The following is a 16,198-nucleotide window of genomic DNA, read 5'->3' as shown; positions in this document are numbered from 1 at the left end:
AAAAGTTCCTAGTTTTACAAAAGTTTTAAGGAAAGGTTACCGGTTCTCCACGATCTTCAATTCGTACAGATTCTGGAACTGTGTAATACTGTACATCTGACTCAGCTTGATGACCAGGCTTCAGACGAATTAGGATTACTCGGAAATTTGTCCCACCTAAGTCCAAAGCAAGGAAGTCTCCATTCTCTGAAAGACATTTATTTTATAAAGTAATATGTAAAACACTGATAATATTAAATTAGTAGTAAAGTAAAACATGGAAAGATAACCTTATAAATGTAGTACATTTTTCAATGAATACTTTAAAAGAATGTAAAACTTTGCTACTGATCACTGAATTCAAGTTTTGGGCAAACAGTTGCACAAAACTGTTGTTTAAAAAACTTTTTATATGGTGATCAATATACTCAGATCATAAAACATGATTTTCTTGACTTCTTTAAAACACTGTTATTTTACTTCTAAATTTTCAACTACTAGAGGAAAGCCATTGTAAGTCTGTGTTTTTCTTATAGCAAAGCCATGTCAGGCTATCTGTTGTGTCCACCAAGGGGAATTGAGGCCCTGATTTTAATGTTGTAAATCAGATTATTTACTGCTGTCCCACTAGGGGACACCATTTTAGGCATTAAATATATAAAAATGTAAAGAACAATAACTAGCAGACAGTAAAGTTTCTCACAGACATATAAAAAACTTATTTACAAATGTTTCTTTCCAGTTAATACTTGTATACATTGAAATGGATTATCTTTTACAACCTTTACAATTTAATAGCCTAATTTACACTGTGGTCTTGACATCAGTTGGCTTCAACAATCATTATGGATTAACCTCTAGGATGACACTTTCAATTATTATCTGGAAAAACTGTCATATTGTCATTAAAAATAAGGACTACAGAAATGCATCCCATGAAGTTCTTAATGTATCCTCTCAAATTTTTTTCATAATTTTGACTTGGAAAACTTTATAAAGTTACAGTAAATTGTGCTGAGGTGAATAATCAAGTTTGTATAATATTAATTTTTTTCATATCAACAAACACATAGGTTTGGTTAGGTTATTAGCACCATATAACAATTTTAAATGATTGAAAAAAAAAAAACATTATGTCCCAAATGACAAAAACAAAGAAAAAATGCCAAATTTTTTTTCCTTTATTCTGTTATAATACAATTATAACTATGTGTATAACATAATACATCTAAATATACTCCTTTCCAAGTAGTTATCAACAGAATTTTTGTTTACAATGGTCTATACCCATTTCTCAAAATAGATAAACAAACATATAATAAAAAACAACAACACTGCACTGAGCAAACTGTACATTATTTGAACTATGTACCTAAAAGCATGTTAAAATATGAGGCCTAAGTCTAAGCTTATGTATAGCAATTACAATACTTTTATTTAAAGAAAAAAGCAAGCAATAAATTGAAGAGTTTAAATTCTTAAGATATTGAGGATGAAAAAAAATAAACAGAGAACTTAAACACAGAAATTCTAAAAACAACTGAAACAATTTTGTGTGAAAGAGGACTGGAACAAATGAGGAAGAATTTTTAAAAAATTAATTTAAAACAAATGTATATAATTTTGGTAAGTCTTGAAAAAAAATGCCAAAGAATATTGGAAAAAAACTTGGTAAATCACAAAGTCAAGTTTGGCCACACAGAATCAAATTCTCAAACTGGTAATATAACTAATATGTTACAAAAGATAAATTGAAATCTTGAAGGATTCTATGCCAACATACTAGATGGTGTGTATTTAATGGAAAACAAGGAAATGTCTGTGACTGAGTTACAAGTTTTACAACTACTGCAAAAATCATAACGTATAGGAAGATTAGTTATCCTGGACAATGCAGACATTGAGTGTAGTCCTCAACAGGTTAGTGCTGATAAAATTATAAGCCTTAACCTTAACTTCTAAAGGCACTGACATATGGTAGCAAGTTAATTTTTTCCTCAGTAGCAAATTTGGGACTGCTACCACTGTATTAGCAAGCATACTATGGTCTCTCAGCATAGATTTTTTTCCAAGTCATTGATCATTTAATTTCAACACCTTCAGGTCAACAACACATAGTCCAGAATTGCTAACATTATCTTGTTCTTTTCTAGACACTTAAACCCTTTGTTCTTTTGATATAATGAGGTCTTATGCCTGCATTGATTCTGCAATGCTGTACACCAAGTCTTGGTTAATCTACTTGAAACTGAAAACTCTTGTTAACTAAGTATGACATGAACTGCAACAAAAGAAAATCAGAGGCGATCATTTCATAAAGTAAATATCTGTGTCACTGTTGATTGTTTAGCACGTATAGTCATATTATGCAACAGAATAGCTAGTTATGCCTATATATAATACAGTCTATGACAGTCATATGTTGTTGTATGCTACTTCCTATATAATTGTCACCAAATCAGATAAATCCTAGTTTGTTTGTTTGTTTTTACATCAAAACATTGTTATCAAGAAACACGTAGCTGAGAGAAAGATCCTGTGTTAAAGTTACAGTTTAAATGGTAAAAGCTGGCCAAGCATGAGAAGCCAATGACATTATTTCATTTGTGTTAATTATGGAAAAAACAGAATATGAAATAAAACTTACAGTTTGCATAAATTATATTTTATTACCAAAAATATGTAATTATTTGAACAGTCTTTCAACCATGCTGGATGGTATAAATCTAACTCACTGGTTCACATGCTGAATGCCTTAGCAACCAATCAAATGAGTTGAAGTTGTTACACATATATACAAATACATTCATTTTATGACCCAACTGGCCTGTATACATCATGCAGAACTAATGGTAATCACAGAAGTGGCATGACACTGGCAAGTGAACCACTTAATCACAACTATAGAGATCTTCTATTCTGAAAATGCTATAATATAACTGATTGATATACAAAAATTACAGATTAATTATTGATACACAACATTTAAAAATCTGCAAATCGTATCCATGAAATGTGTAAATGCAATTTTTTTTTTAATACTAGATTCCAACTTTACCAGAGAAACTCCAATATTAACCAGTTAACCAGTTTGGTAGTTTTCTAACATTCATTTCCAGCCATGAATTACTACAGAAAAAGAAGAATTTTGCTTTGATTTATTTGCAATGAAATTTTAGTTACAAATTTCTGAAACTTCTATAATAGAAGAATCACAACATTAATGGTATAAGGTATTTCATTAAATCAATGTAGTTATAAAGCATAATATACAAAAAATCTGGAGAAAACATGGATAAATTAATATAAAAAATTAATGTTCCTTTAAAAAATTCATTCTGTTTATTATTATTCATTAACATTTTTACTATAACACATTTTTTATAGAGACATTGTAATTAATAAGTGATTCTTTATACCGGATAATTTTATGTTTTCGTGCCTTCACAATATTTTTTAACAATACAGTGACAAAAGATGTTTGTATGCTCAAATAATCATTTTATTTTTATTAATATTTGTAACATTTTTTTTACTAACCTTTCCCATTTGGAAGCTCGGGAATAAAAGTATTTTCCATCTGAAGAGAAGATGCTTTAGGTGGATTTTGCATTAAGCCCAATTCCATCTCTGACTCAAATGTGTCTAGAATTTGCCTAATCAGTTCTGAAGTGAGAACTAATGTAGAAACTATTTTGTTCACCTAGAATGAATACCAACCATTAAACAGAATTTTTGGGTGTACTTATAAATATACTGTACTGATTATATATCAATAGAAGTAATTACCTCTCACATATATACCACCATTATGCCTCACTTTTATAATGGTAAAATCAGTTTACTTAATGTACCAATAATATTTAACTCAGATCTAAACTTGTATATGAGCAAGGTCTCTTTTATTCAGAGGCCCTGTTCATCAATGGCCCTTGCTCATAGCTTAAACCAATTTGAATAGACAACAATGTCATAATCTCTTAAGGCATGTCCAGGTTCCCTTGACTTAATGGGTACTCTTACACTACCACATTTTTCACTTCTATTATAACCAATATAGCCTTGCTGACTTCAAGGACAAGTAAATTTATAAACTACAAATATGTACTAGATATTATATAAGCACAACAAAAACAGTATTTTAGCAAAATTTTCCCATAACATATTTAGAATAAAACTTGCAAAATTAAAGAAAAATATAAATGCTTTTTTATGGTACACTTCACATCTAAAGTGTCCATTATTATTATTGATTAATGTTAAAAAAATAAGTTTATGGTCTTCCTGATATTCAACAGTAAATTTTGTTCTGCTATTCTACAGTTCAAGTGTTGAAAATATTCAGAAGCTTGATGAGAGTCTTCAAAGATGGTAAATGCATCATATATCATCCCTACAACAGTAGAGACACTTACAATGTTATAGGCAATTTTCTAACAATTGTTTTTCATAAAAAAAAAAAAAACACACTGGCCAAAAGTGCCAACAATACTGAACCCATACTAACACTACTGATCTTATCATAAAGCTTTTAATAGTAAAAAAAAGTTGTATTCTTTAGTAGCAGAGTTCATTCATTAAACAAAAACTAGTTTTAAAATAGTCACATTTTTGTAAATCAAGTTAACATAGCTGTATGCCTCTTCTAAAGGTATATTTCTATGCAGTGATTCAACATTACTCTGGCACAATGCTCATAACTATAAAATATCAACTACAATATTTCATGAGGAAATTCAAAGTGTATTCATTGATGAGAATTCTTTATAGAATTTTGACTATTAACTAAAGCATGGTTATAGGTAGGTATTATGGTTTTCAGGTGAATTTTCTATTTTCATTTGAGATCAATCTTTTTTTTTTTAAATTGAAAAGAATTTTTTAATACAAAAAGAAAAATTGAGAGAAATTGTTTGTGTAATCAAGAAAAAATAAATATTCCTGATGAGAAGTGGTTTTACTCAAAAAATAAGTACAAAAGGTTCTTAAACACAGATAAAATACAGCTGACTATTCTCTCAGTCTGAAAAATTACAAGTTGAATACAAATACATTTACTGGTTTGATTTTGCCAAGAGTTTCTATTGTCTTTAGTTTCAAAAAAATTTAAACACCAACCCAGTACTTCAGACTTCTACTCTCTTTAGTCTAAACAAAATGTTACGTAAATAATTGATTTTTTAAAATCTACTTTCAGAATTAAGTAACTCAACAAGTTTTTATTATATTGTCAAATGTGATAAAATTGTGAAAAAAACTTTATAAAGTCACAGAAATGATAAACTGAAAAACCTTTTTAAGTGTAATCTTTTTATACTTTTAAACCAATACCTGTTAATTACTGTATTTCCCAGCATTGAAGACGCTATTTTTTTCCCCAGAATAAGTCTCAAAAATTTACCCTGCGTCTTCTAAGCTGAAGGTTACATTGATCATAGGCCTAAATCTAAGCCTAGAGGAAGCATTTTGATACTATACAATAATTCAAGCCCTTCTATATACTATCCAGAATGAAATGTATAATTAGTATTAAATAACAAATAAACAAGAATAGATCACTGTGCTGTAATCCCAGCACTCTTTAAAACTCCTTAGGCTTACAATAACATTATTACTGATAATAATACAGATATTCTAGTGATAATATAAGGTACATACTTTCAAACGTAGATATGATAAGCATATAGTTCACAAAAAATGAGAAGTGGACAAGAGGATTTATGTACCTAAAGTCATTAAACAATCAACAAATCATTTTGGTAAAATTGGTGGAAGTGCTGCAACCTTAATCTCATGTTTATCTTTTCTTTTTCTTTTCAAAATTTAGCTAATCAGAATGGTGGGATTTCTTCGAAGAAGGAAAATATGGTATATCTATTTTTAATAATATCAGTAACTGACATTCTTAGGAAGCCTTACACACACTATGACTTCTAAATCATCTCATACTACAAGCAAGTATTTTATTGAATATCTGAAGTTAGAGAGAAATGTACATTATGATAGTTTTGATGCTGAATCTTTACATACAAATGTACCTTTAAAAGAAACCAATGTTCATCTGATTTACAATAATTATTTTCAACAATAAGGTTTTTTAAAACTGAAGAACCTGCTATTACACAATCTCACTTTTTTCTTTGAGAACAGTAAACTTTATGATAAACTCAATAGTGTTGCTATGGGTTCCTGACTGGCACCACCTTTGGTAAACCTGTTTTTGTTTTCATGAAAAACGATTACAAAATTGCCTTCAACAACTTAAATCTCTACTTTCATAGGTATATAGGTATATTGATAACATATTTATAATCTTCAAGAACCCTGACCAAGTTTTCAGACTTCTTTGTTATCTGAACTGTAGACATAGGTGTATAAAATTTACTATGGAACATCAAGAAGACCATAAAGTTGTGTTCTTCGGACAGTTTAACCAATAACGATAATGAACACGCAAAATAAGAAGTGTACAAAAAGACATCAACAGGCCTGATTTAATTTTGGAAGTTTCACTTAGAATATACTTAAGGAAAATTCAGTTAAAATACTATTTTACTATTCATATAATATACTTAATACATATGAATATTTGCATAAAGAATTTAATAATATCAGAGCTTTTATATAAAAACGTTTTTCCTGTTTCATCACTTATAGAATACTACATAATTATTTAAATAAGCAAAGTGCTTACTTTCTCAATGACTTGATCACCCTGTGAGGAAATAAAAATGTTAACAAGATTTCAGCTTGTTGTTCACAACCTTAAGTTGTGCCATCTCATTGTATTGTCTTCAGAATACCATATTAAAAATCCAGTTATGAGATGTGCATTTAAACCTAGTGGTTGCATATGTTTTTTGTTGTTATTTTTTAAGTTAAGGAATGATTTCCTGCTTTACAATCATCATTTGCAGTTTGTAAATTTACATTTCCTCATTGTCAGCAAGACTACACTGTTGGCCAAAATCTTAAGGCCAACAAACATAAAGAAAAAATATGCATTTTGCACTGTTAAACTCAACCACTTAATTGAGTAAAGCTTCAAAAAATGACAATAAGAAAAAGGAAAATAAAAATAAACTTTTTTAGCATTTAATAGGGAAAATGTGAACACTATGAAATTAGTCTAAATACTAGCTAGTCAAAAGTTTAAGACCATACTGAAATGAAGCGTTAATCACTAAACATGTAACAAAATTTAGTCATTTGTGTTCCAGCATTAGCATTGTCAACAATTTGCACTGACATCTCCTGTGTTACATTGGGTAAAAACATGTTGACAGAGTTTGAACTTGGCAAAACTGCCAAGCTGCAAAAGCAAGGTCTCTTTCAATGTGCTATCACTGGTGATATTGGGTGTAGTAAAACTGCTGTTGCAAATTTCTTAAAAGACCTTGAGGGATACAGAATGAGAATTTCCAGTGGTCAGCCTAAGAAACTTTTGCTGGCATTGAGCAAGAGGATTCAACAGGTTGTCCGGGAAGACACCGGCCGATCATCAAACCAGATTAAGGCCCTTATGGACACAGAATGCAGCTCAAGAACCATAAGACAGCATCTACGAGAGAAAGGGTTTAAAAACCATAAATGTCTTCAAAGACCACAACTTTTTCCACACCACGAAACAGGTTGGTTAAACTACGCTCAGAAGCACCAAACATGGGACGTAGAAAAGTAGAAGGTTTTGATTTCTGATGAGAAAAAATTTAACCTGGATGGTCCAGATGGCTTCCAACCATACTGGCATAATAAGGATATCTCACCGGAGACATTTTTCTATACAACACAGTGGAGGAAGTTCCATCATGATCTGGGGTGCTTTCTCCTTCCATGGAACAATGGAGCTTCAGGATATACTGGGGTGTCAAACAGCAGCTGGCTGTATTGGCATGTTAAAGGGAGCATCCTTATTGACTGAAGGCCCTCACTTGTGTTGAAATTATTGGATCTTTCAGCAGGACAACACTACGATCCATATTGCCCCCAGAACAAAGGATTTTTTTCATGACAAATAACGCGATTCTTTTGGACCATCCAGTGTGTTTGAATTGAAAACCCAAACTGAACCCCATTGAAAATGTTTGGGGGTGGATGGCAATAGAAATGGATGTCAATTCCAAATAGTGCATGATCTTCATGAAGCCATCTTCACCATATGGAATAACATTTCAGCCAGACTTCTGCAAACGTTTATATCAAGCATGCTAAAGCAAATGTTTGAAGTTATTCGCAATGATGGCCATGCAACTCACTACTGATACCTCTTGTTGGGCATTTTCTACCCTGTTTAGGACTTCTTTTTGGTATTGTCTTAAACTATTGACCAGCTAGTATTTAGGCTAATTTCATGATGTTCACATTTTCCCTATTAAGTGCTAAAAAAGTTTTTTATTTTTATTTTCCCTTTTCTTATTTTTATCTTTCAAAGCTCTTCTCAAATAAGTGGTTTAGTCTAACAACACAAAACGCATATTTTTTCTTTATGTTCATTGGCCTTAAGATTTTGGCAAGCAGTGTATACTGGTTTAAATAAAAGAAAATTGATGACATGATTGAGAAAGCATTCTAACTAAAGAACCCCTATAAAGTCACAAGTTATGTGAACATACCCTAGAAGAATGTGGTGTAGTATATTTTAATTGGTTTAAGATTTCAGTAAGGACCAATGATGAACAAAGCCTCCAAGAATGAAATCTTGCTAATCCCCAAGCTGACACCAGAAGTTAATGTTATTAAAACAGCAAGTAAACTGATTTACTATTTACAGATTTAATCTCCTTATTTAAAATTATACTGACTTATTTAAAAGAGTTCATAGGAGAACTACTAGGATGATTTTTAGGTTGATACTTCATTTTCTCTTGAGAAAAGAAGAGTAGGACATGATCTCATTTACATTTTCAAAATTATCCAGGGAATCAATAAGACACTTGATTTCTTTGTCTTGTATTCTGAAGAAAACAGAATGACAGGCACACCCTTATGGTTTGTAACTTACAAGCCAGGATCCTGTTTAGAGTTTTACCTTCCTCATAGGATGGGCGACTCACTGTGTAAGAAAAACATCAGAAGTAGTGATGGTTGGCACTGTGCTTAATCTTATGAAGGGAATCGATGATTTCCTGAGGAATAAAGAATAGGATTAAATTTTTATTTTTCTCAAGAGTATGTGTGCAAGAAAGGCAAAATAGTCCTTTTTTGTCCATATGGATGAACAAGTGGTAGTGAATCTGTCAAAAGAAAATAAAGCAAAATAGATTTTTTTACAAACAAAACTTAAAAATCATTTGTCAACTAACTGAATTTCTATCTCAGCTAAACCAAGATTTACAAAAGCCAACCAGACAATGAAATCCATTACTCGTAAAAAGTATTTTAAAATCTATATCGTGGTTGCTTCAAGAAAATGTCATTATTTTCTTCTGTAGCCTTTGTGATGCCCTACTGACAACCCCAAATCAATAAAAATGTATTTTGCACATACAAAGCTGTTATCCTAGAAACTGAATAATTCAATCAGTTTTAGTTAAAAGAAAAATTTGGGCAGATATGAGAATTCAGTTCCCTTAATTTAGTCACACTGAAAACCTTCCCAGCCCTATTATACATTGCATATAAACTTGCCCATGTAAACATATTATAATCCAGGCCTCAACATATCCAACTCTCAAAATCACCATGGTGACTAATGATTTGATCACAACACCAAATATTTTCTTCCACTTAATTCATGCTTAAGGATATGCTAAATAGAACTCAAATCTAGAACAGTTCTGAACTCTTGGAAGTCCAGAACTATTTTTGTGTTCTTTGAATCTCAAAACAAACTTTGTTTCTTGGAATTTAATGGAAAATTCAGCAACTCGTATTTTTCAGGAAGGAAGTATTGTGAATGAACAACACATTACTAACTTTTTACTATTTTGTTTTTCTTATATCTCTGAATTCAACCAATCAGTGCATGTGTTTAAACTCAAACAGACCAAAGGCAGTTAGTTCAGGCAATACTATTAAGTGGATTTGATACCATATTTATTTACTTTCACAGCATGCACTCATTGCTGTGAAAGTAAACAAATACAGCCCCCCCATTTCCTGGTATAAACAACACGTGTATATATATAAAAAAGGAATATATATGTATCTGAGAGTAATTGGTTAACTGTTAACCTGAAGATGATCTAGGAAGGTCAAAACATTGTTTGCTGCTTTATTAGTAAAAGTGTTAATACCCATACCAGCCATTCTGAGATACATTTTTATTTCAATTGAGTTTCTCATCATCAAGAATAGAAAAGGAATAATTAACGTTACATAGGTACATACTTGTTTCTAGTTTCATGCTGACTAACGAAATATTTTATAGAAAGTTGCATACTATTTAAACTGCTTAGGAGCAGATGTTCTCAAAGTGTGGGTTGCAAATCCATAGGAAAACCACTGAGAAGTAAGAATAATATAAACTAATTGTAAGAGTTTTTCTGTGTAAAAGGTAATGTGTTCAAAAAGGATTATTTCCTTTCTCACTCACTTCATGGTCTGGTTGTATTGCAGGTAACAGTTTAAACTATGTGTAGAATTGGAAGTACCTCGAGTTGTTCATCTCTTACAAAAGTGGTATGAGACAAAACAAAGTTTGAAAAAGGTTTGGTGACATCTGGGTGACAGCAAACCTGGCAACAGTGAGTTATGTCAAAAGACAGTTTGTCTACTGGACAAGTTACCAAAAGGCAACTGGTCAAAAAGCCAACTTGTGTCAGGAGCTGAATCTGTTATAATATTAACATTTATTTAGAGTAATGCATGCATGTTTACATGTATGTGAATCAGGTTTACAACACGAGTAATCTGTTGCATATTGATTAAATAAATACAAAAAAACAATGCTTTGATAAAGATGAAACAAATTTGTGAAGTATAGAATTTATACTCTGAAAATGAACTAAATAAGTAAATATAAAAAATATTGCCTTATAACAAAAACTAAAAATGATGCAATAATGATTTATACAGTAAAAAAGCTACAGCGTTGTCAAACACTTGATGATATTGTCACCAAATGGGTTGTCTCCAAGTTGTCTATCAACTAATAATACTTTGACGAATTGAGTGTCACAGAGTTGTCCTGTTGCCCAGCTGACCTCAAATTTTGAGAACTAATATTTTGGAGCTAATTACAAGTAATCTTATGTTGATTATACCAGTCTCATGCCAGTTATATTAGTACTAAGCTACATGTTGACCATCTACATATTATATTTGATATATTTATGTGCTGTCTAAACTAGTACTATAATCATTAGAAACAGACATTTTGATTTAGGTTACAGATTTAATTTTACATCCAAATGTAGATTATCAATGATGAACATTCTGTGCAGGGCATAGTCCACTCCACTTTTGGATACAATACTATCCTGGCTTGGAAGTAGTTAAAAAGAGTCATTATAAAAAAATTATGGTATAAATTTTGACCAGATTTGATTAATAACAATTACTTACTTTCTCCAATTTAACAATATTATAATCCAATTAACTAGCTTTTCCCCAATCCTTACTGATTTTCTTTCAGCAAATTCATACTGTATTTCTTTTATGATACCATTTTTCACTAGGATTTTGTGAAGTTTCTTTTATCATTCTAGAATTTTCTCCCCTATATAATTAACTTATCTAGTCTATAATTTCTCATGCAACACTTATCTACTCACTAATTCTGAGGAATCTGCTTACTGATTACTTCAAAAACTATTATTTTACTTGTGATGCTTTAGTTCAAGTTTTTTCAATCTTCTCTTGCTCTAACTATTTTGTTAATTTTATTCTAAAAGCTCCCTCCCCATCATGGAAGTTTAATTAAACATCTTATATTAATTTCTTCAAATATCCGCCAATATCTTACCACCTAATAAGTTTAAGTGGAACCTATCTCTCTAATATAATCAGCCCACCCGTTACAACTACTTTCGGATTCCAATGCGCTGTCAAGCCCAAAACAATGCTAAAAATAAATGAATCAGGACTTGACATTGTTAATATTATTATTACTAGCTATATCAAATGACTAATAATACAGCACACTGTAGTATCTGTAAAACGTTTAACGCCTTGTAAAATAAATGACTGAGGTTGTAGCTGTACTGCAGCATTTTCAAGTATTTCTAAAATCTGATTGACAACTTACTTTGTAAGTTTGTTAGCACACATAAACATGGGTATTGTTTAAAACCCATTATCTTTCTAATTTTTTTCTGTTTTATCATTTAATTAAATGCTTTACTTAAAAATCCTCTTACTGATTCCTCTTTTCGTTTGTCTTCTAAAATAAGACGAGGACAGTGGAAATTAGAGTTCGTCGAGATGCTCATGACAACAGAAGTTACAACGTAAGCCTAAACAATATTAGTATTATACCTCACGAAATCTTCATATAAAAACTGTACAATACGTGAACTGGATTAAACTCCCTCTAAGCAGTTTGTAAATTACTATAAACAGCAGTGAATGACATCCAACAGATTTTATGCTGACGTTATTTATCATTGGTTGAAAACTGAAAGTTGTACGAGTTGGTTCACGTCATCGATTTGTTATCGTTTTATTGTGCATAAGTTTATTTTTTGGTTATCAAAAATTTATCATTTGCACTATATTCTAAAAGCTAACAACAAACTCAACATTTGTTGGGTTAGTATTCTACTCATCTGACGCCCGGCATGGCCAGGTGGGTTAAGACATTCGACTCATAATCTGAGGATCGCGGGTTCAAATCCTGGTCGTACCAAACATGCTCCCCCTTTCAGCAGTGGAGGTGTTATAATTTTACGGTCAATCCCACTATGCGTTGGTAAAAGAGTAGCTCAAGAGTTAGCTGTGAGTGGTGATCACTAGCTACATTCCCATAGTCTTACACTGATAAATTAGGGACGGCTAGCGCAGATAGCCCTCGCGTAGCTTTGCGCAAAATTCAAAACAAACAACTCATCTGACCCCAGTGGCTTAGCGATAAGCTAGTGCCTGAAAGGTCAAAAAATCCACAGATAATTCATTGTTGCGCTTTACCATGAACAACAAAATAATTCATTTAGTTATTATCAGCACAGCGTTCAATCACTAATTTTGAGTGATATCTTATATTTTCTAATATACCTATGAATACATGTTTAAATATAAGCATTTTTCATTAATTATGAACTTGATGACAGTACAAGTACCAAATCTAGTATTTGATTTTTTACATCATATGTTGTTATTAATAATTACTTATGTAGTCTTCTCCCGTTGACGTTAGGGTCACTTGACCAGCTTTGTAATCAAGACGACTATCTTACTGGATTATTAGTTCTTTTGAATAACGAGCATGTTAACTGAATAAAATAATAGTTGATAATAAATGATGGTAAAAAAAACAAAAAAAACCCTGAAGAATACTAAGTATGGCAGATGTAGTGTAGTTAACGTACAATTATTATTACACGCTCTTCATTTTCACTCATATGTTCTTATTAATATTAAATAGACAATATAGATAGTCACTTTAGAGCTTTCTATGTAACTGTTAGAAATTATACTTTGTTGAAAAGAGGATGAACAGATTGTCGTTTGTATTATTGTTTTCGGTTATGGTTTTAATCTTTTATTTTAGACATTTCACATTTGTTGCAAGGACTTTTAGCATAACGTAATAATTCTGTGCGATATCCAGAAATTTCCTGAGCGTTAAATTTGATTTAACATCTTGAATTTCCATAAAATTTGGAAAACCTAAAGATTGTATAAATAAGAAAGAAAATGAAATATTTAACCAATTTAACAGTTTGTTAATCATTGAGCCAGTAAGTTGACTAGTTAGTTAATGAATCTATTACTGTGTTATATATATATATATATATAGCTAACCGATTATCTTAGTCCATTAGTGAGGTAACTCGTTAATTAGTGATTATGTTACTGTATTATCTGTAGATTACTGACTATTTTAGCCAACAGGTTTTGAAACCTCGTAACAATAGAAACTATTACAACACTTGTGTCAGAACTGAGTTTATTTTGGTTAAAAAAATAAAAAAGAATCTAGCTTCCTTCCTTCTAGTCTTACACTGCCAAATTAGGGACGGCTAGCGCAGATAGCTCTCGAGTAGCTTTGCGCGAAATTCAAAAACAAACCATAATCTTGTAGCATGACTTGTACTGAAAAATTCAAGGTAAAGGTGGAGTTGTTGATGTTAATTTATGTTTATCAAAATATTGTTTTAAGTTGCTTGTTCTATTATGATCTGGAAAAAAATCTAGATGATTTGAAACACAACCAAGTGTATAACAATTCATGGAAAAGGGATAGTCATTCTTGCTATTAAATCATAGTGATGTCAATAAATATTACTAATTTATGATCAAAAATATATAAACTAATTCGAAATTAAAATCATTTAAAAAGTAACTGTGTAACAAACGACGAGAAATACATAACATCCTAAACCGATGCACCAAGAAACTAAAGCCTGTAATGAGCAAAATACACTAAGATAACAGTGTGATTTTTAACGACCGGATATTATCCATTGTTTCGGTTATTATAAAGGAATGTTTATGGTTATAGGGCTGATATTTCATTCTTGATTATTTTGTAAGACTGGTTTGGTTTGTTTTGATTTTCGCCCAAAACTACTTGAGGATATCTGCATCCATAATTTAGCAGTGATAGATTAGAGGGAAGGCAGCTAATCAACACCCCTATCACCATCTCTTAGGATGCTGTTTTAACAATGAATAATGGAATTGAACATTACATAAAAACGCCCCAATCGCTTAAAAAGCAAACAAGTTTAGTGATGGAGATTCGAACCCGCAAGCTACAGATTACGAAATAAGCGCTCTAACCACCAGATTATACCAAATCTTTTCTGTTAGAGAGGCTAGTTAGTGTGTTACTTACTCAATTAGTTAAAAGTCCCTGAAAGAAGAAATGTCTCTTCAATGCACTAAGGTTATCGTGTGTTACGAATTTACTGTTATATATTTATTTTAATATCTACGTTTGTTTCAGTTTGATGTACGTAACGTGTAATGTTAGATATGTATTGCGCAAATTCCTCTTATTCTCTAAAGTTGCAGAAGATTCTCGATTGTAAGAATCAATAATATATGTCTTATGAAAGCACTAGCGTATATTATTGAACATTCAAGAATCTCGTCTTAAAGTACATAAACCGACGCACCAAAAGACAGTAACAGAACACTGTTTGGTCGCTACAATCAGTGTAACATAAGCCTCGGAAGCTACAATTGTGATTAACATTTATTAATCGGAAAACTACAGCTATCTGACCATGAACATTTATAAGTTTCGAAAACTGTTAACCGTTCACCTTCATAAAATGAATTTAGAACGTTAGTCTTTCTACGAGGGCATTAGATATTGTTGTCGGTGTAAACTTCCGTGTGAAGAATAGAGCGAGCTAGCATTTCCGTCAAGTAGAGTATATCAACATTAAAGTAATCTGCGCCTTGTGGACCTGGATCGTTGATAAAATGTCCAGTTCTAGACCAGATAGATTGTTTGTTTGCTTTTAAATTTCGCACAAAGCTACACGAGGGCTCTCCGCGCTAGCTATCTCTAATGTAGCAGTTTAAGACTAAAGGGAAGGTAGCTAGTCATCATCACACCGCTACTCTTTTCACCAACGAATAGTGGGATTGATCATCACATAATAACATCCCCACGGCTAAAAGGGAGAGCATGTTTGATGCGACGGGGATTCGAGCCTGCGACCTTCAGAGTACGTGTATGTGTGTGTTTTCTTGTAGCAAAGCCATATCGGGCAATCAAGCCCCTCATTATAGTGTTGTAAATCCGTAGACTTACCGCTTTTCCACTGGAGGGCTTCAGAGTGCGAGTCGAGCGCCTTAACCACCTGGCCTTGCGAGGCCCACATGTCTCCTATTCGTATTATTTCCATAAATTTATATAGACATGTATATAGATATATAATTATTTATTTATATATTATGCTGGACCAAAAAACCGTTATTATAAACTGTATTTTTGTTTGTGTATTAACATATATTTTTGCTAAGAATGAAAATTGTGTTAATCAATCTTCTTGGCAAATATAATCAATTTAACACATAACATTTAATTAACTTCAAATTAAAATTTCTAACTGTTTGAAATCGTAACATGTAACGTTCGTTACATGATAAATCGGAGAAACGT

The 16,198-nt window shown here is 31.6% G+C and overlaps 1 protein-coding gene across 8 annotated transcripts in view; it reads right to left on the bottom strand.

The window, feature by feature from the left end:
- The window catches only part of LOC143229234 (hexokinase-4-like), a 51,887-nt gene extending 39,103 nt beyond the window's left edge, over window positions 1-12,784 (bottom strand). For 3 of the 8 annotated variants that reach the window (XR_013015759.1, XM_076461255.1, XM_076461261.1), the window contains exons 1-3: window positions 12,279-12,784; window positions 3,520-3,682; window positions 41-186 (exon numbers count right to left, since the gene is read on the bottom strand). Coding sequence is in view for 7 of the 8 variants with exons in the window: in XM_076461255.1 (XP_076317370.1) it covers window positions 41-186; window positions 3,520-3,682; window positions 12,279-12,350 (381 nt within the window). In the remaining variant the exon portion in view is untranslated. The other 5 variants (XM_076461262.1, XM_076461256.1, XM_076461257.1 and 2 more) reach the window with 5 other exon arrangements.
- Between the last annotated feature and the right edge of the window lie 3,414 nt (window positions 12,785-16,198).

The sequence above is a fragment of the Tachypleus tridentatus genome, chromosome 10 (genome assembly GCF_004210375.1).
Source record: "Tachypleus tridentatus isolate NWPU-2018 chromosome 10, ASM421037v1, whole genome shotgun sequence".
NCBI lineage: Eukaryota > Metazoa > Arthropoda > Merostomata > Xiphosura > Limulidae > Tachypleus > Tachypleus tridentatus.
Note: the sequence above shows the minus strand (reverse complement) of the source record. Positions and strands in the feature narration are given on the sequence as shown.